We start from the raw sequence: 20,663 nt of genomic DNA, 5'->3' as shown, positions 1-20,663 counted from the left end.
TTTTGTCATGTATTTCTTTCCACAAATCTCTATAAATGAAAACATAAACCTAGGGTGGGGAACCAGGAGCCCTTTCAGTCCTCTGAAAGCAATATCTGCATGCATGTTTCAAAAAAGGAAATATCTGATGCGATATAATCTCACCATTCACAAGCAAATCAAGCTACTATTCTGGCTCATGTTTCATTCTAGAGCTAATTCATTGACACACGATGTGGAGATGTGATGAATGATGGAGACAGTCTGTTAAAGTCCAAGGTCAAAGTGTAGTCATGACCTTATCCATGTGAACGACACTGATGATAGGTGCTTGGAGCAAGCTGCTGGTTCGCACTGGGATGACGGGGTGAGTGGACACAGGACTGGTAGAGGAGGAGGAAGAGGGGGCCCTGACAGGAGGCCTGTACACATGCATGCACAGACACACACAAAGCAAGTACACACATGTACAAATGAGATGCACGACTTGACGTGATGATGAAAATACAGATAATATGGCATCTGCCCTATCAAGAAATCAACATACAATATTCTACGATAGAACTATTAAGGACAAAAACAAGCTATTTCTGAATGGAAAATATACAATCATTATTTCTTGATCATTCACAGACAATATGGCAAAAACCACTGTCTTCCTCACAGACAATATTTCAGTGCAAAATTTCTGTAAACAACGCAATATTATTGCAACATTTGTGTGGTTTTTTTTTTTTAAATGGACACTTTTGTAGTGGATAGTTTTGGCAACAGTTTAAAACAATATACAGAATTTTGGTGAGAACATATCGACTAGAATCACAGCAGTGCCAAAATTGAAAAACAAATGAATACAGGCGGAAGTGGGTAGAGTAGCCAAAAATTTCAAGTAAGAGTAGCGTTATTTCAAAATAATATTACTCAAGTAAAAGTAGTCGTCCAAAATATGTACTCAAGTACAAGTAAAAAAATATTTGGTGAAAATAATACTCAAGTTATGACTAACATTGTGGGAAACTTTTATTTTTGTTGGATTTTTTTTTTTTTTTTTAAACAATGGTATTTTTTTTCTGAGCACCAAGTTATCTATATGGACGATTGTTATAATGATACTGTACAAAAACCCATTACATAACCACATTAAGCCAAAGAAATACAAAAAAAAAAAAAAAAAGACGATTGAATTCCGGCGAGAGAAAAAAAATACATAAATGAAGCATTATTCGTCCAAAGAGCATGACTGCTCTCTGGTGGAGGAAATAGTTTCGAGTTTGAATAGTCTTCCTTCATAATTACTATTTTGAAATTAAAAGGATCATATCCCCGGTTTCCCGTGGTCACTCAATGCCACATAAAAACTGGGCGAGAGGTTAAAATCCACACTTTTGGGTCATGTTGAGGGCAGCGCTGTAAATCAAATACTTCATTTTTTACGATGCCTTAAAGACACCGCATTAATGAACCGGCTGGCGTTGAGATAGAACGGAGAGCTTCCGTCTGATTGGTATAATGGAGTCACATGATTATTGTTGCGACGTCTCATTGGTGAAATTGGTAGAGCTACCCGGTAATACACAAGACATTCTTGGCATCACTGGCCCAAAAAATAATAAATCTAATATGCAGTATAAAGAGGAAAAATGTAGCGGAGTAAGAGTATCGTTTTTTTTTCAGAAATCTACTGAAGTAAAAGTAAAAAGTATAGCTTGGTAAAACTGCTATCAGAAGTACATTTTTCCGAAAAAGTTACTTAAGTAAATGTAACGGAGTACATGTAACGTGTTACAACCGACCTCTGAATACAGGTAGTCCCCGGGTTACGACGTACCCGATGTACGTGATTTCGACTTTATGACGCTGGAGTCTCATCCGCCATTCTGTCTGAGTTATTTTGAGTCGCTGACACAGTACCTAGCCTGACCCTCTTGCCATGTCAGGACCCCCCCCAGCAGCGTCGCCGTCGTCCTGCAGTTCCTAACGGCTTCCTTGTTCTCATGCTGCTGCTTCCCCATAGTTCAGCAGATCCTTCTTCTGAGTCTCGATCCGTTTTTTCGTGTCAAAAGAGAGGACACTGGCGACCTGAGCGGCCATGATATCAACCTTCTCCCACCTCCCTACTCTTTCCCCAGCTCCCTTTTCTGTCAGTAAGGCGACTCACTCGTGAGTAAAGCCCAAATATACTGTATATATTTTTTAAAGCCCGAATAGTCATTGAATGTAACAGCATTAAACACAACGTACCTCACAAGAGGAGTGGGAACCTCTTGGTACCTCACGATACAATACGATTTGGAATACAAAGCTCACGATAACGATGATCTGACGATATGGCGATACAACGATTATTGCTACATTGGTCAGGAAATCATTCTCGGATATTCTATAAACAACTAATAAACAGAAAAACAAGCTTCTGCTGTGAATTGGAATGAGTTTATCACTAGTAGACGTCCAATCCATTTGAACTGGGAGGGTGGCAGCTGCCATCCCTCCCACTTCAAACGGATTGAACGTCTATGGCAGTCAGTGGCAGCCAATGCCAGGCAATAAGGTAATTTTGGCCCATTTAAGGTCATTTACCTGTTGATTTTCAGTTACTTCCTGTTGATTTTGGGGTATTTTATGGGTCACTTCCTGTTTATTTTGTGTTACAGAACAGGAAGTGACCTGGGAATCACCCAAATGAATAGGCAATGAACAAACTCAACAGGAAATGACCTATACATGCCCTAAAATGAACAGCAAGTGACCTGTAAATGCCCTGAAAATCGGACAGAATGACTGAACGCTCTGGTTTCAAATAAACGAAAGTTCCCAGTCTAAATGGATTGGGCGTCAAGCACCGTCAATGCAGCCTTAGAGTTACCGTAATTTCCCGAATATAAGGCGCATCCGTGTATAATGCACACCCCAAATTTACTTGTAAAATCTAGGGAAAATTACTGTACCCGTTTATAACGCGCACCCTAATGTTAGCACCAATAAATAGAAGAATACAAGAAAACAGAGCTCGTGTACAGATACAGAAATGTCATTTTACTGACTGGTGAAACACAGCACAAGCATAGCATATTGGTAGTTCCAAACATTACCATAAACTGACAATATTTACGGTAATAATATGATTTGACAACTTCTCCAACAGGATCTAGGAGAAAACAAAACAGATGTGACTTTTCTTTTAAAGGCTGCTGTATAACTTGCTCGTTTCATCATGATGAATAAATGTTTCTTCCATGGATTGATACGGTAAAATGAAAGTGAGAACGTAAGTCGGTAATCCGAGAGAGCTCATCGCTGTCGACACGACAGTAACAATAGGAACTATTGTTATTGGGTTTGAGTTTCCCGAGGGACAGATATAGTTGACGGACACAGGAAGTCTGTGTTGTTACGTTTGTTATGGTCCGAGTTGCGGAGCTGCAATAAACGTTGACTCAAATGAGTTCAAGAAACTAAATTCTGTGCTTTATGAAGAGTGAAAAAAAGCAGAATTTAACACAGACGAAATCATTCGGCCGATCAGAGTGATGTATTACCGAAACAAAATGGTGACGTCACATACCGTAATGGTCAGCAACGGATCGCCGCATACGTTTCTTCAACACAACGTGGTCGTGTCAATGAAAAAAAATTGGTTTATATATATGTATATATGTATATAATATATATATATATTTCTGTCTCCATCCATGTACCAGTTTATAATGCGCACCATGATTTTACAAGTTGATTTTGGGGAAAAAAAGTGTGCGTTATATTTGGGAAATTACGGTAATTGAGACACTATTATGGTGGAAGATTTTGGTAGCAACTTGTTGGTTCATTTTTATTTATTTTTTTTAGACATAGACACCTTTTTAAAACGATATTTCGATTCTTGGCAGGAGCATATCGATAACCTTTTGGGATACAAAGTATCACGATATATCACCATTTCGATATAATGTCACACCCTTACCTCACATACTCATACTTTATCTTATTAATATAACGTATAATACATGTTTTTGAACAGTTACTTTGAGGTTAAGGGGGTATCTTGGGGTACTTAAAGGGTTAATCCAGACTTTTGCGGTAATTCGGGTTACATCAGCAGCCTAGGAAACGGAAGTCGTTCGTAACCCGGAGACTACTTGTAAATAAATAGAAAGAGAAATGAATGAACAAATAAATAAATGAAAATATAGAAGTATATTTTGTCACTGACTTTTACATTTCTTCATTGAAAATCACAAAAAACAAAAAAAACAATGGCACTTTTTTTTAATTGACTTTTACTTTTTGTCATTGAAGAACACAAAGGGGAAAAAACAATGGTAATTTTTTTTCTTTTGCCTTTTCAATTTCGCTTGTCATCGTCTTTGCCTTGCTTTTACCCAAAGGAATGGTCTGTCAATCAAATGGTGTTGGGAGGGGCTTTCCAAACAGGAATAGCAGTCAATAGTTGATTACGCCTAGTTTACCTGAAGGAAAGTGACATCTCAGAGCAACGAAGGGACAAATGTGCGATTTTTTTATTCATCATTTACTTGGAGAGTGTAGATATATAGCCTGGAACTCCAGACTCATCGCTGTTCCAGCTACAGAGTCTGGCAACTATTCGGCGGATCAAATTCCCAGGGCGGCGCAAGCCACAGCAAACAGACAGCGGAGCGGACCAATCAGTGACGGGCATATGTGTCGTTGTTAAGCGACAAGAAACTTCAGCGGGAGGATGTAAATATTCGAGGAGAGCGGAGAACGGAGTTTATTCAACATGGCTAGCGCGAGGCAGTTGCTGTGGTTTTAGCGACTGAATGTATTTTTGGTCATTTAAAACTGACTTTACCGCATATTGGAACATATTCTCGGCTCTCCCATTCACCATCTGTGTTGTTGTGGAGACAACTTCCGACGTGCAAAACTGACGTTCCTGTTAAGAATACGTCATGCAAATAAACGAATCTGATTGCATGGTCGATTTCGTTCGGGCTCGAGAGGCCATTAAGGGGCTGGGTCCCAGACTATTCTCACAGTGTTTGAAAAATATAGGAAGAACAGTCTGGCTGTGCCAGGCAAGTAGATATACAGTATATTTCTTTTTATTCACATGAACTTATCTGTTCATTTCACATCATCACACACATAATTATTTATTGTCCCATAACACTGTGTTCTGTCTATTTTGTGAATACCAGAGATGAGTATTTTTTTTTTATTACACGGAGTGCCGTGTCCAAGGTCACTTATTAGTCTACATTCTTTTGACTAGTGTTTTTCCACTGCTTGTGGAACGACAAATATGAACTCTATGCTCTCGGAGGGTCGGGCAGATCTACTTGGAGGCACTTTCGTGGTGCTCTCAGGTACATTTGTCCTGGCGGGCCAGCTTTTGATTACTCTTTCCTTCATAAATGTATGTATGTATGTATACATGTCTTAGGTGATCATTGCTTTCTTTTTGTTCCTAAATTGTTTGTCATCATCTCCTGTTCATTAAGAGAATAAAAGAACCTCTAAAAAGAGGAAAATCAACTTTTTTCTTCTTCAAGAGATATGGAAAAATCCTTTTCACAACTGTTAAGAGAACCAGCTGACAATCCGGATGGGTCGCCTCAGCCAGCTACTCAGTCACCAAGACTATCAAATTTGTCGATAAATAATCCTTTCCTGTTTTGAAAGCCCCTCCCAACGCCATTTGATTGACAGAACATTCCTTTCGGTAAAAGCAAAAGTGAAAAGAAAACACAATGAAAAGCAAAGGCAAAGAAAAACTTTGCCATTGTTTTTTTTGTTTGTTTTTCAATGACAAAAAGAACAAGTCAATGACAAATATTGTCAATGGTTTTTTTCTTCTGTTTTACAGTGAAAAAAGGTCAAAGTCAATGACAAAATATACGTTTATATTTTCATTTACTGACTCATTTATATGTTTATATATGTATTGTATATGTATATATTTATATATGTATTTATTTTTTTAATTCTGGCACTCCTGCGATTCCATAATCGACAACCTATTGGGATACAATGTATCGTGTAACTGTATGCCACTATAGTTACACCCTAATATAGGGTCTAAATATTCATTTATCTATTAATTGATTTCTTCATTTTATTAACATATTTTTAAAAAAAAATATTACATCAACATTTCAAGGAAAACAGATGGATTGCTATTTATAATTACAATAATAAATATTGAAATAAATAAATGAGAACTACTATACCATAAATCACACTTTTTTCATAATTTAGTTGGGCCTGCTATTTCTTCCCATTTGTCCCACCTGTGCGGTGCCGTGTGAGTGTGAGCAGCCGGCTGCAGGTAAACTGAGGGCGTGTAGGCAGGGTGGGATGGGCGCCACGCCTCGTGACCCACCACCGGGATGTTGTGCTGGTACTGGAGAGGATTGAAGGGATGCCGAAAATTAAAAGTCGCACAGACCAAGCCAGACCTGTGCGTGCTATGAATGTGTATTTGCGTGTGTCTAAGTAGGTCATCTAAGGTCACTCACTGCATGTAGGCTGGGATCAGGGCTGGAATGAAGGCAGAGAAAGGATGACAACAATCAGCGAGCGCAGATTAACTTGAATTTCATGTAGAGTTCAAACCAGTGTACTGGAAATTTATAGCCAAGGCATTGCAACTTCTCATGCATGATATGAGTCAGTCAATCAAATACGTATGTTTTATATAGGTTTAGAAATGGCCCAAAATACTACTAATATCTAAAATCATTAATATCTCTAAATGTTTTGCCTTTTTCCGATAAGTTCTTGTTGCATTATTCAACAAATAGAAAAAAAACCTGACGCTTCCAAAAGCAAACAGACAAAAACAACGGGGCTGATGTTATTTCCTTAAACCAAAAGCTGTATGTCATAATAAGCAGATCGTTAAATAATGACAATACTACCGTAAACATGGAAAGTCTGTGGTAGCATTTCTCACTGGAAACAAAACCGGTTCGTCATCTACTGCTCAACACAAAAACTATCTAGATAGTAGGTTAATCATTTATCATTGGCAACTTCAAAACCTAAAATTAAAATTTATACTGGAACACAACTGTCTCACGGAGCCAAATACATTTTTTGCATAAGTAACCCATTCAAAACTGTTTCCATTCACACCCACGAGGCAGCTGAATGACAAACCAGTAGCTGATGGAACAGGACATCACATTCCTTTCCTCGAATAACAGCTCTGTATCATATATAATCACATATTGCTTGGCCATGAGTCAATGACCATCTGGGGAGGCTCTGTCACAATGCCCCTAATGCAGTCAGCACTTACATTAAGTGCATGTCCAGATAATAGCATGTGTGGGGATGTTTTTGTGTGGATACCTGATGCGTGGCGGCTTGGCCGGAGAAATGGCGGCGACTGGAAGGTTGACAAACACAGACAAAACATGCACAATTTAGTTAAAAAAAAAAAGAAGTGCATGTTGTCGTGTTCATGCGTTTTGTCATTGACAACCGAGAAGAGGTCATGAAGCACACAAAGGATAGGGATTAAAGGAAGGCGACATAAGGTGGTGTACTATGCGCATGTCTAATGAGACAGTCACTGAGTGGGAAGCGAAACCTCCTTGTCAAGTGATTTAATATAAAAATACCAACATGGTCGATTGTTTATCACTTTTTGCCAGCCACAATTACAGTGTATAATAAAAGTGAGTACACCCCTCACATTTCTGCAGATATTTAAGTATATCTTTTCATGGGACAACGCTGACAAAATGACACTTTGACACAATGAAAAGTAGTCTGTGTGCAGCTTACAGTATATAATAAAGTTACATTATTTTCCCCTCAAAATAACTCAAAATATAGCCATTAATAGCCAAACCCCTGGCAACAAAAGTGAGTACAATGCATGGGAACTACGTAATCCCTAAATGTCCAAATTGAGTATTGTTTGTCATTTTCCCTCCAAAATGTCATGTGACTCATTACAGGAGTGTTGTCAGCATTGCTGCAAAAACTGAAGAGGTGAGGGGTCAGCCTGTTAGTGCTCAGACCATATGCCGTACTCTCCATCAAATTGGTGTGCATGACTGTCACCCGAGGAGGAAGCCTCTTCTGAAGACGGTACACAAGAAAGCCCGCAAACAGTTTGCTGAAGATATGTCAACAAAGCACATGGATTACTGGAACCATGTCCTATGGCAGGGGTGGGCAAACCGGTCCTCGAGGGCCGCAGTGGGTCCTGGTCTTTGCTCCAACTGATTTAGCACAGACAGTTTAACCAATGAGGTTTCAGTGGAAACAAGAAGCACCTGACTGCAATCAACTGATTGCACTTGTAAGAAACCAGATTGGTGAAAGGCTGTCCTCATGATGGGTATGGACAAAAACCCGCACACACTGCGGCCCTTTGTGGAATAGTTTGCCCACCCCTGCCCTATGGTCTGATGAGACGAAGATTAAGTTGTTTGGTTCCGATGCTCTCAAGCATGTGAGGAACGATGGTGGGAATGACCCCCCCCCCCCCCCTTCAATCTCTGCAGCAATGCTGACAGCACTGTAACGAGTCACATGAAATCTTGGAGGGAAAATGACACGCAGTACTCAATTTGGACATTTAGGGATGTACGTAGTTCCCATGCGGTGTACTGACTTTTGTTGCCAGGGGTTTAGATATTAATGGCTATATTTTGAGTTATTTTGAGGGGAAAAGAAATTAACTCTATTATATAAACTGCAGTCAGACTACCTTTCATTGTGTCAAAGTGTCTTTTCGTCAGTGTTGTCCCATGAAAAGATATACTTAAATATCTGCAGAAATGCGAGGGGTGTACTCACTTTTGTGATACACTGTAGTGGGTAGGGTTGGGCATGGTTTGAAATTGAACGATTCCAGTTCTGATTCCATTTTTCGATTCCGGTTCTGAACGATCCTCGATTCAGATTCTTTTAAGAGGCAGGGGGAAAAAAAAAATACGAAAAAAAAAGGCAGAGCCAAAAAATTTAAAGTTTAAAAATTTATTACTGTACTTTATATTAATGTCTTAACTTCTGGATGATTTTTCTATATTATATGAATTCTTATTTTATTATTATTCATTATTTTTATTATTAATACAATTAATATAAAATCTATGAATTATATGAACTTCTCACAGGGCTATTTTTAACTTGCATATAAATATCAGTCTTTGAACTTGAATGTGATCAAGTTTCTTTCCATAGGAGTGCACTTTCACAAAGATGTTTATTTTTCAAAAGCTCACGAAGAAAACATTTACACATATTCTTTTACCATACATGTACCTTAGCTGGGAGCTACGACGAAGCATTAGCATAAATTTTTCCATTGATTATAATTTGAAGATCTTTTAATACTGTTGATTTTAACGGAGGCGTCTACTGCTTTAAGATGGCGGCTGTTTGCTTATGTCAGCGAGTCTCATTTTGCATCTGGTCCTCTATACAAGGGCTTATGCTGCCGACTGTCATTTCGCATCTAGTTCTATATACACAATATCGACCACTGCCCGACGTAATAATACGACTTATTCTCGTACTATTTTCCATCCATCCATTCATCATCTGCTGCTTAATCCAGGGTCGGATCACGGGAACAGCAGAAGAGAGCCGTAATTTATTGTTTTACTTACCTTTCTGACTGTTTAGAGGACCAGCGCGGCACTCAGCTATGCTACTCGGCACTTGAATTCCATGAAGCCGGAGGTTTTTAATCATACTGGTCGTGCAGCCACCTTTGCATGATATAGTTGTGTTGCAAATGTTGCACTGAGCTGACAGGTCTTTTTTTTTTTTTTTTTTTTTTTTTTTGTAAAGTTGAGCCAAGCTTTAGAGCGCCGCCGCACCGTTTATGGTTGTACTCAAGTTGCAGTGCACAAACACGCGCTTAATGTGATTTCTTCTTCGTGGTTTTCGGCAGCAATTTTTTTCCATTCGGCGGCCAGGGCATCGAAACATGGAATCGAAATTTTAAAATTCGAATGGTTCTGGGATCATTGGAGTGTTAGAACCTGGTCCCATCGATGCCCAACCCGAATAATGGGTGAGGTTTTAAATAGTTTCAAATAGTGCTGCTACCATTTTTTGGCTACCGATATCTATCCCAACACCTGTGTGTGGTCTCGGGAGATGCCAATACTGTACCTATACCAAGTTTTTGAAAAACAAAAACAAAACAAAAAAATTCTACATTACTTCATATTAAAATGTAGTAAATGTAAAGCACCATTAATTGCTATCATGGTTTGGTCGGACACTATTTTAAGTCATTGACTGCCATTGATCACAGACGTCCAATTCATTTGAAGTGGGAGGGTTAGTAGTGAATGAATGAACGTTCATTCGCTGCTAACCTCCAAATTCAAATAGACTGGACATCTACTAGTGATGAACTTATTTCAATTCACAGTCGAAGGATGATTGGCCGTCACATGATTGGCATCCATCATGATCGCAAGTGCTCCTTTTTTATGGCAGCGTTGGTAGCCGGCGGCAATCTGTTACATTATAAAAAAATTACCACAGCAATTAATGCAAATCAATTACTAATTCATTAATAAATTAATGTCAATCTAGAGACAAATTATTTTAAATTCACAGAAGGATGAAAAGAGCCACATGCCATATAGAGAAACTTAAGTTTCATATTTTTACATATTATATATACTTACGTATATCTATATATATAAAATCGATTTACTTGAGTAATTCGATTAGAAAAAAGGTTCGACTCAAATGTTACTGCTTCGAGTATTCTATTACCGTAATTAGAGTAGCATTGTAATGGTTTGTTTTGAAAATGTTTGCATTTGGTTAGATGGATTTGGGTGGATACACTGCCTTCTAGTGGCAACAGTAAATATGACATAACGCAAGTAACATGGCTGAATCCAGCTGCTCCCTGTTAAGACCAACATGAGTTAAGTTTTTGTTTGAGCTAATATTTTATTGATGCATTCGTAATTTAGTTTAGATATATATTTAACTTTTTTGGGGAAATATGAGTTTGAACAATTTGTAAAGAGCATTTTAAATATAAATTAGCATTTTATAGCATTTATGCTAGCATAATTTTGCAATGCAAGTTAGCCAATTGTTCTTTTGTTGTACTAGATCCTCATTTATTTATTATTCGTAAACCATTTGAGGCTAAGCTCATGTGTTTTATTTTTTTAAATGAAAGTGCAATCCTGCATAGTTTGAAGAAACATGTTGTTACATCTCCTAAAATATACAGTGGGGCAAATAAGTATTTAGTCAACCACTATTTGTGCAAGTTCTCCCAGAGAGAGGCCTGCAATTGTCAACATGGGTAAACCTCAACCATGAGAGACAGAAAGTGGAAAAAAAACCCAGAAAATCACATTGTTTGATTTTTAAAGAATTAATTTGCAAATCATGGTGGAAAATAAGTATTTGGTCAATACCAAAAGTTCATCTCAATACTTTATTATGTACCCTTTGTTGGCAATAACAGAGGCCAAACGTTTTCTGTAACTCTTCACAAGCTTTACACACACTGTTGCTGGTATTTTGGCCCATTCCTACATGCAGATCTCCTCTAGAGCAGTGATGTTTTGGGGCTCTCATTGAGCAACACGGTCTTTCAACTCCCTCCACAGTTTTTCTATGGGGTTGAGATCTGGAGACTGGCTAGGCCACTCCAGGACCTTGAAATGCTTCTTACGAAGCCACTCCTTTGTTGCCCTGGCTGTGTGTTTCGGATCATCGTCATGCTGAAAGACCCAGCCACATCTCATCTTCAATGCCCTTGCTGATGGAAGGAGATTTTCATTCAAAATCTCTCGATACATAGCCCCATTCATTCTTTCCTTTACACAGATCAGTCGTCCTGCTCCCTTTGCAGAAAGATAGCCCCAAAGCATTATGTTTCCACTCCCATACTTCACAGTGGGGATGGTGTTCTTCGGATGCAATTCAGTATTCCTTCTCCTTCAAACACGAGAACCTGTGTTTCTACCAGAAAGTTCTATCTTGGTTTCATCGGACCATAACACATTCTCCCAGTCCTCTTGTGGATCATCCAAATGCGCTCTAGCGAACCGCAGACGGACCTGGACGTGTACTTTCTTCAGCAGGGGGACACGTCTGGCAGTGCAGGATTTGAGTCCCTGGCGGCGCATTGTGTTACTGATAGTAAGTAGCCTTTGTTATTGTGGTCCCAGCTCTCTGTAGGTCATTCACTAGGTCCCCCCCGTGTAGTTCTGAGATTTTTGCGCACCGTTCTTGTTATCATTTTGACGCCACGGGGTGAGATCTTGCATGGAGCCCCAGATCGAGGGAGTTTATCAATGGTCTTGTATGTCTTCCATTTTCTAATAATTGCTCCCACAGTTGATTTCTTTACACCAAGCGTTTTACCTATTGCAGATTCAGTCTTCCCAGCCTGGTGCAGGTCTACAATTTTCTCTCTGGTGTCCTTCGACAGCTCTTTGGTCTTGGCCATAGTGGAGTTTGGAGTGTGACTGACTGAGATTGTGGACAGGTGTCTTTTATACCGATAATGAGTTAAAACAGGTGCCATTAATACAGGTAACGAGTGGAGCCTCATTAGACCTCTTTGACAGGGTGACCAAATACTTATTTTCCACTCTAATTTTGATATACATTCTTTAAAAATCAAATAATGTGATTTTTTGTTTTTTTTCCACATTCTGTCTGTCATGGTTGAGTTGTCATGTTGACAATTACAGGCCTCTCTAATCTTTTCAAGTAGGAGAACTTGCACAATTGGTGGTTGACTAAATACTTATTTGCCCCACTGTATATTCTGCAACTCATTGAATGTTCCTGATTGCATTACTCGATTATTTGAACTAACTAGTTGATAGATTAATCGACTACCAAAATAATTGATAACTGCAGCCCTAATATATAGATTACTTAAGCTACACATTATATGCTTATACTAGTATACTCATACTGTAATATATATATTTACTAGTAATTACACTTTTTTATATTATTATTACAAGGACCCTCACACCACTTCTAAATTGATTGCAGTAAATATCAACTTTAACTTTTTATCGCTGCCGACTGGGGTGGCAATTGGAGTGGCAAGCCTATATTTTGGGGTGGCAGTTGCCCCCCCAATGCCACACTTGTGGGTCCGAACCTGGCGACTGCGTAATGGAATTATAATTTATTTAAAAAACTAAATATATCAGATATGAGTGAATGTAGTTATGAGCTTGGCTACAGAATGAAATAAACTCATAAGCTGAGGGATTTTTTTAGGGTTGTCTCATGACAAACCCATTCTTTACAAAAACCTAAATATGAGGATACCATAAAAAAGCTGTGAGTGTAATGCAGAGTAGTTGTACACTACCACAAACTACAACCACAATTATGTGTCAATCAAAACTAAGCGTAATTAAAAGGCATTGCTGTCTTTTGAAAGCATACCTAATGTGGTTGATGAGTGTATAGGAGGTGACTGTCAATGATGAATTGTGTGAAAAGGAGATGGAGCAGGTTCTTTTAGTTCGTATAGGGTTGTATATAACTGTGTGCACATAAGACTCACCTTTGCCCAGAGACTGCGTACGGGAGGGGTATCGTTTGCTTGGCCGTCTCTCGAATGTGCTGGCTCTCCTTAGCCGGCTTCCGTGGGTCGCCTGATACTCCGTCTTACCACTAAAATTGGCAAGCAACCGGGAATTATGGCATATTTCTTGTAATTGCTGCCACTGCAGCTAGACCGCAAGTATTAAGACACATGAAATTTTGCTAACACGCATATATGGAGTCAAAAATATTATTTATGCCATTCAAATTGATAACATATAGTCATTAAAACATTCCTACTTAAATCACTGGCTGGGATTGACAGTGATGGATGTCGTTCATTCGCTGCCAACCCTCTTAGTTCAAATGGATTTGATGTTTACTAGTGACAAGGTATGTAAATTCACATCAGAAGGATGAAAAAAGTCACTCGATTGGACGTCTATCACCGTCAATGGCACTGAAAGTTCAGTGTAGACTGCCAATTATGTTATACAGGCATGAAAATGGGTCAGGGGTTAAAAAGGTGAGAAGGGTGTGGAGGAAATATGTTCCAGTACACTGTACACCCCAACAAAATATTGAGCTCTGTCGACCCACACTGTGTTTCAGCAGGGCCGTGCAGAGACCGGTGGAGGGGCGGGTGCTCGTAGATCAAAAGGAGCACATGAACAAGTATTTAATACACCTTAAAACAACATAACTTCAATTTTAACCAGCTTTAGATAATTATTGGCTGCGACTGTGACATAGTTTAATTGGGAGGGGGCAACAGTGAATATAAATCAAAACTGTCATCAACACTTTCTGGCTTTGACTCAGTCAGTCTGCCTATTTTCTTCCCTCAACCTCTGCATCAAAACTTCCTTCCTCAACTTGTTCATCTGAGAACAAACCACATTAGATGGTCACTGAGCCACCAACAGCACAGTTTTCTTAAAACTATTATTTCATTATTATCCATACTTAACAACTCTAGCACCTAATGATTAATAAAGCAATGACATAAAATCTTATAGAAACATAACATTGTAATTGTGTTTATAATTGTATTTAATACCCGACTATCCTTGCAAACTTCTTACCAGGTCTGCTATTCACCCAGCTGATGAGGTATCCACTGCCTTTAGCAGCCTCATCTAACTCCTTTTTTTATCCCTCAATCTCCCTTCCCTACGAGGCATGTCTATGTAATGAAATATAAATATTAAAAAAAAAACAAAAAACAGACTCCCCGGTGGCTTTAGTTTTAAAGCTTTCTTAATGTCTTTCTCTCTCAATAACGATGGAGGTAGATTTGTGTTTTTATTATTCAATCAAAAAACAAAGTTACTTCTGTCAAAAACAAAGTTGCTTCAATCAAAATACAGTATATACTTTTAATCCCCAAAAAGTCACTTCAATTAAAAAAAATTGTTTTTGATTGCAAAAATAAATTTGAGACCAAAAAAGCATTTGAAAACTATTTTACTTGATTGAAACAAATTTTTCCATTTAAGTAATGTTGTTTTGCGTTTGGGCCACATTTTGGCTAGGACATTTGTGTCTTTATTATTCAATCAAATAAGTTGCTTCAAACAAAAAAATATATATAAAAAGAAAAACTTTGCACACGTGTCAATCACCGTTTACCAAAGCCTGAGAGGGTTTGAATAGACTCACTATGAAGCATTTAATAAAGCCAAGCATTTTCTTACTACTTTATTCTTGTTTAAAAATAATTCGGTGGGGCAGTAACATGTTTAAAACTTATCATAATTCTTACATTTTGAAGTGCTTGAAAACCATTTATAAATGATACTTTGGTGAAAAAAGTGAAAAAACATGTCATCTATATGTATCTTTTTTCAATGTAAAATCTGAATAAATGCATTGAACACGCACAAAAAAATGGGGGGGGGGGTACTTCGCGGTTTTCACTTATTGCGGCGGGTTCTGGTCCCCATTAACCGCGAAAAACGAGGGATCCCTGTATTTCTGAAAAGCTTTAAGAAGCAGGACTCATTCCCACCACGCGTCGGGCCGCTGTTGTGCCGACACCGGCCGTCAGCTCAAATCCAAGCCGAAAATAACGCGTCCATCCATTATATTACCGCTAAATACACAAGCTTGACGCCAATTTAACGAGAGCTATTTTTTTTCATGGGAGATTTGGCTAGCTCTGGCAGTGTTCAACGCAAGCTGCAACGAATGGCAGTAACTTTTTTATATCGCAAAATGTGAAAACGATTGAAACCATTACTCACCAAATTCAATCTGCTGGCAAATACAGGCAAGTGTGTATGCTGCGCTCTGGTCTGCCCCGGTGTGGATAAGGCCTGCTTTTTGTTTTCGCAGCTATGCAATGCCACCCAAAGGCTCTCCGAGCACTCCATGTACAGTAAGGAGTGCGCGCGTTTGGAATAATGGAACGCACCTTGGGCCGATGATTGGTTCTCGTCAGCGAAGCATCTAGAAGGATTTGCTGACTGTCCAAGTGTGACATTTTTTAAAGAACCGATTTCTTAAGTGCTCAGTTTACGTACTAAGTTAATCACATGATGATAATAATAATGTAACGTTGATAATAGTCAACCGTTTTATCAGATTGAAATTCTTTATTTGTGGAAACTTATTGAACAACACGACTGCTATCTGCCGCAGCCAACGCACATATCTCCCCCGCCAGAACAAACGTAAACACGGAAGGCACGTCCCTCGCTCTCCCGCACCTCCATCACCCCTGTACGTCATGCGGTGCATTCAGGAACACATGCTAACACCCTCGCCACATTATAACTCGATTCGTTACAATAATAATAATTAAATAAAACCTCCCGACCCCCCCCCCCCCCTCCCAAAAAGAATTTCTCCTCGGATCTACGCAATTCACGTAGGTCGCCATTTTTGACTTCAAAACGGTGAATTTCGCCGAAAGGTGAGAGATTTTCATGCCTGGTTATAAAGCTCATTTAATTACTAATGAGTTACTTTTGATTTACTGCAAATCCTACCCGCCTTGTAAGAAAGTATCTTTCAAATAAGCTGCACCTGTTGCTTCTTTAACAAATAACAGCAAGTGCCCATCAAGTGTGAGTATTTGCTCTGAGGATGAAAACAATATGAAGGGCATATCTCGGTCGCCATAGGAACACCTCCACGTAACCATAGATACAAAGTAACCATAGATACACAAAGCACACATTATTTGTCTTTTTTTCATATAGTTTTCAAATACTTTTAGTATGTTTTACGAAGAATATTCTTCATTCATCATATTCATTTCATTATGTTATACTACATTATTTACACTTGTGTACACACACAGACAAGCAAGGAGAGATTTAGGCTCCCATTTCTCCAATAACTAATTGCAATGTTTTAACTTCTGTTTTTTTCTTAAGTAGTAGTCTGTGACTACAAAGCAAGAGACCCTATAGATCAGACATGTCCAAAGTCCGGCCCGGGGGCCAAATGCGGCCCGTGGTCAAATTTCATCCGGCCCCCAGCCTCTGTCATAAAATCAATAACATCTGGCCCGCACACAGACTTAATAAATTGGTCAGCAGTACTGCAACCAGCATATGAAGTAGCTTACACACGAAATGCTGCTCCTCATTTACCCACTAAAAGGCAGCAGCACTTTAACCCTTTATTGCCAAATGTATCACATTTGATACACCTAAAATTTCATGATTTTCAGACTAATTTAGAATTTTGACATTTCGTTTTGAAAAAAAAAAAAAAATATGGATGCAAGTCAACACATGCATCTGCAGGTTTCATGAGAAAAAAAAACATGATTTAGCATGGGTTATAGACATTAGAGCGCTTATTACACATATTCATTTTGACTTTTCTGTTCATAAATTTGAAAAAAAGGTTTCATTAGGACCTTATTTTTCAGATTTTGGGATTCTCTGATAATTGCTTCATGTTGCAGGTATTTAAGGGCTAAGCAACATTACTCTGTGTGACCCTCTACTTCCAATTTTCTAAAATGGCGACAATCAACAAAAAAAAGTTGACTGTGACGGCCGACGCGTCAAGGATAGATGGAAATTGGACTATTTCTTCACTAAAATACGCAACAACTTTGTCTTGCCTCATTTGGAAAGAGACAGTCGCTGTTTTTAAAGATTTCAATGAGGCGATATTACCAAACAAGACACGCTGACATGTACGATTACAGGGAAGATACGCAGTGAGAAATTGAAGCAACTTGAAGCTAGTTTGATTTTATAGCAGTTGTATTTCGCAAGAGCCCGAGAGTCGAAAGAGAACGCCGCAAAGGCTAGTTGCGAGATTGTTGAAATTATTCATTAAAAAAATAATAAAGCAAATGTGACACACTGAATGGCTTGCTAATTTTTGCTTAAATATATGGTTCTACGTAAAGGACGTCAGCCAAGGTCGGCCCCCCACATTTTTACCACGCCAAATCTGGCCCCCTTTGCAAAAAGTTTGGACACCCCTGCTATAGATGGACTACAACAGCACCAAGTGAAGGATGCTCGATAAAAATTAATTCATTGATGGAAGATTTCTAACTCATAATCTGCAGTAGATGGCGAGAGACTCAGGGGTGAAAGTAGCTAGAATTTCTTGCCGGAACTCTCCTACATACAGGTCAGCACGGAGCCGTTTTTTTTTTCTCCTCCTTTTTTTGGGGGGACGGGGGGGGGGGGGGGGGGGGGGGTGGGGGGGGGGGGGGGGGTTAAACCTCATAAAACCACCGAAATACAAAAGCTGCTTTTGCTACAGTTATGAATATAACCCACAATAAAACACAACAGGTTTAGCACGTCCGCCTCACAGTTCTGAGATCAAGGCTTCAATACCGGGCCCCGGCCTTCCTGTTTGGAGTTTGCATGTTCTCCCCGTGCCTGCGTGGGTTTTATCCGGGTACTCCCGTTTCCCTCCACGTCCCAAAAACATGCATGGTAGGCTGATCGAACACTACAGTGTTCGATCAGCCTACCATGCATGTCAGGGGTCTCCAAACCGGTCCTCGAGGGCTGCTGTAGGTCCTGGTTTTTGTTCATACCGATCAAGCACAGACCTTTTAACCAATGTGGTTTCTACTAAAACAAGCAGCACCTGACTGTAATCATCTGATTACACTTATAAAACACCAGATTGGTGAAAAGGTGTGGTCTTGCTTTGTTGGAGTGAAATACTGGACCCACTGCGGCCCTATGTGGAGTAGTTTGGAGACCACTGCTCTAAATTGACCGAGGTATGAGTGTGTGCGAGGATGGTTGTTAGTCTCCATGTGCCCTGCGATTGGCTGGCAACCAGGTGTACCCCGCCTACTGCCCATAGTTAGCTGGGACTGGCTCCAGTGCCCCTAATGAGGATAAGCGGCTCGGAAAATGAATGAAAGAATGGTTTCACATCCATTAGGCTACTGCATTACACTGAAACAATGCATAAATGAGAAAATGGATTTCCATTCAAAAATTTTTTGAACTGATTTATAAAAATTCCATCTAATTTTATATACCCCTCATTTCCTCAAATCTAAATGCAAAACCTCAATTTTACCTATTCAAGAACATAGGATGTACATTAAAACTGAAGATAAGGTAAACATTGATGTCACGTGTTGCTGCTAATCTGATTTTTTGTTACAGAGCCCACTGAGGGGGCGTTCCCGACATTGCACCTGCAGTTAATTCCTGCTCATCAACAGCTGTATAAATACACAGGTAAGAAATTACCTTGCTAGTTGCCATTCGACACATTGAACTTTCGAGCCGCCTTGCATTTTATAATTTCGCCCCTGCCTTGGGTTTTGGTTGTCTGCCGCTTTCGTATTGTATTCCTCTTGTGCAGGTATGCAGGTATTTGAGTGTATTTCTAATTGTTTTATTGGCTTTCTGCCTACTACCTTGGTTTACCCTCGCGTTTATTAATATTGATCCCCGCCGACCTTCTGTCAAGGACCCGTTTTGTTATTTCCATTTTTCCGCGATCGCGTTTTGTTTTGTATTTAATAAAACCTTGAATGCATCCCTCGGTTGTTTGTTATCTGTTGTCAGGTCAAACTTTGTTTCCACGTTTGCGGACCCTGAAAATTGATTTTTTTTTTTTTTTTTTTAAATAATAAAGATGAGTAACATACATTAACAAAAAATAAGTACAAATGATTGCATTATACACGGTGAAATGGAATATATTTTGAAGATAAAAAAAGTCAATGTTTGCTTTAATTATAAGAAAATATAAATAAGTAGCCTTGCATAAATGAACAAAAAAGTCCAAAGAGCACATTAACATGGAAGAGGCTCTGAACCTCCAAAATGAAATAAACCTCATCAACTCTTTCCTTTCTTTTAAATATCTGATCAATTTCCATTGCCTTGCCCTTTTAATTCAACAAGCTTGTTTTTTTTCTCTATTTGTTGTTTAAAAAAAAAACAACAACAACATACATTTGAACCAATCAGAGCTAACTATCCATGCCGATCACATGTTAGTATGTCTGCCAATTGAACGGACAACAGAGTCCAGTTTTTTTTTTTTTTTTGTAGCCTGCATGTGCTCAGCAACGCCACTTGTCAGATACATAGAGACGCTGGGAAGAACAACATAGAATAAATAAATTAATAATATCAGTGGAAACGGATTACGCAACACAAGCTCTTTATTAGGCTTGTTGTTAACACTTGTGTATGTAAATCTGACGTAAGTAGATTGTTCTTTTTGGAGATGTGTTTGTGGCTGCAGGGCAGATATTTTTTTTTTTTTTTAAAACATGGAGTTTTGACAGTTGCCGTCATATTTTCAGGTGAGGCGTTCCAGCCCCGAAACTCATGCCGGCCCACTTTCACCCCGGAGAGACATCCAATCCATTTTGACTGGGAGGTCTAGCATTGATATCCACAGTTTGAGTTACTATGAGTAAGAGTGGGCTAACTCCATTTTTGTCATTTTTAACTCATGGGCTGCCGTAGAAAGCAAAAAACTAATCCTTTGTGACTAGAAGGCATGGCAGTGAGCATTCACACATTTAAGCTATTAAAAGGGGGCTACGTCCATTTTTTCTTTGACTCATTTTCTACTGTAGATGCAGATAGATGTCCAATCCATTCTGACTGGGAGGGCTGCCAGTGACCATTCACAAATTTGAGCGGTTAATAACTAGAGTGGGATAATTTAATTTTTGTCAACTTTAACTCACTGGC

The 20,663-nt window shown here is 39.0% G+C and overlaps 1 protein-coding gene across 3 annotated transcripts in view; it reads right to left on the bottom strand.

The window, feature by feature from the left end:
- Nucleotides 1–20,663, bottom strand: part of epb41l4b (erythrocyte membrane protein band 4.1 like 4B) — a 98,871-nt gene that overhangs the window by 31,061 nt on the left and 47,147 nt on the right. For all 3 annotated transcript variants that reach the window (XM_057833664.1, XM_057833663.1, XM_057833665.1), the window contains exons 12-15: nucleotides 13,514–13,623; nucleotides 7,318–7,354; nucleotides 6,480–6,501; nucleotides 6,252–6,364 (exon numbers count right to left, since the gene is read on the bottom strand). In XM_057833664.1, the coding sequence (XP_057689647.1) occupies nucleotides 6,252–6,364; nucleotides 6,480–6,501; nucleotides 7,318–7,354; nucleotides 13,514–13,623 (282 nt within the window). The remainder of the gene's footprint in view (nucleotides 1–6,251; nucleotides 6,365–6,479; nucleotides 6,502–7,317; nucleotides 7,355–13,513; nucleotides 13,624–20,663) is intronic.

Source organism: Corythoichthys intestinalis, chromosome 4 (assembly GCF_030265065.1).
Source record: "Corythoichthys intestinalis isolate RoL2023-P3 chromosome 4, ASM3026506v1, whole genome shotgun sequence".
Taxonomy (NCBI): domain Eukaryota; kingdom Metazoa; phylum Chordata; class Actinopteri; order Syngnathiformes; family Syngnathidae; genus Corythoichthys; species Corythoichthys intestinalis.
This window is presented reverse-complemented; position numbering and strand designations above follow the sequence as displayed.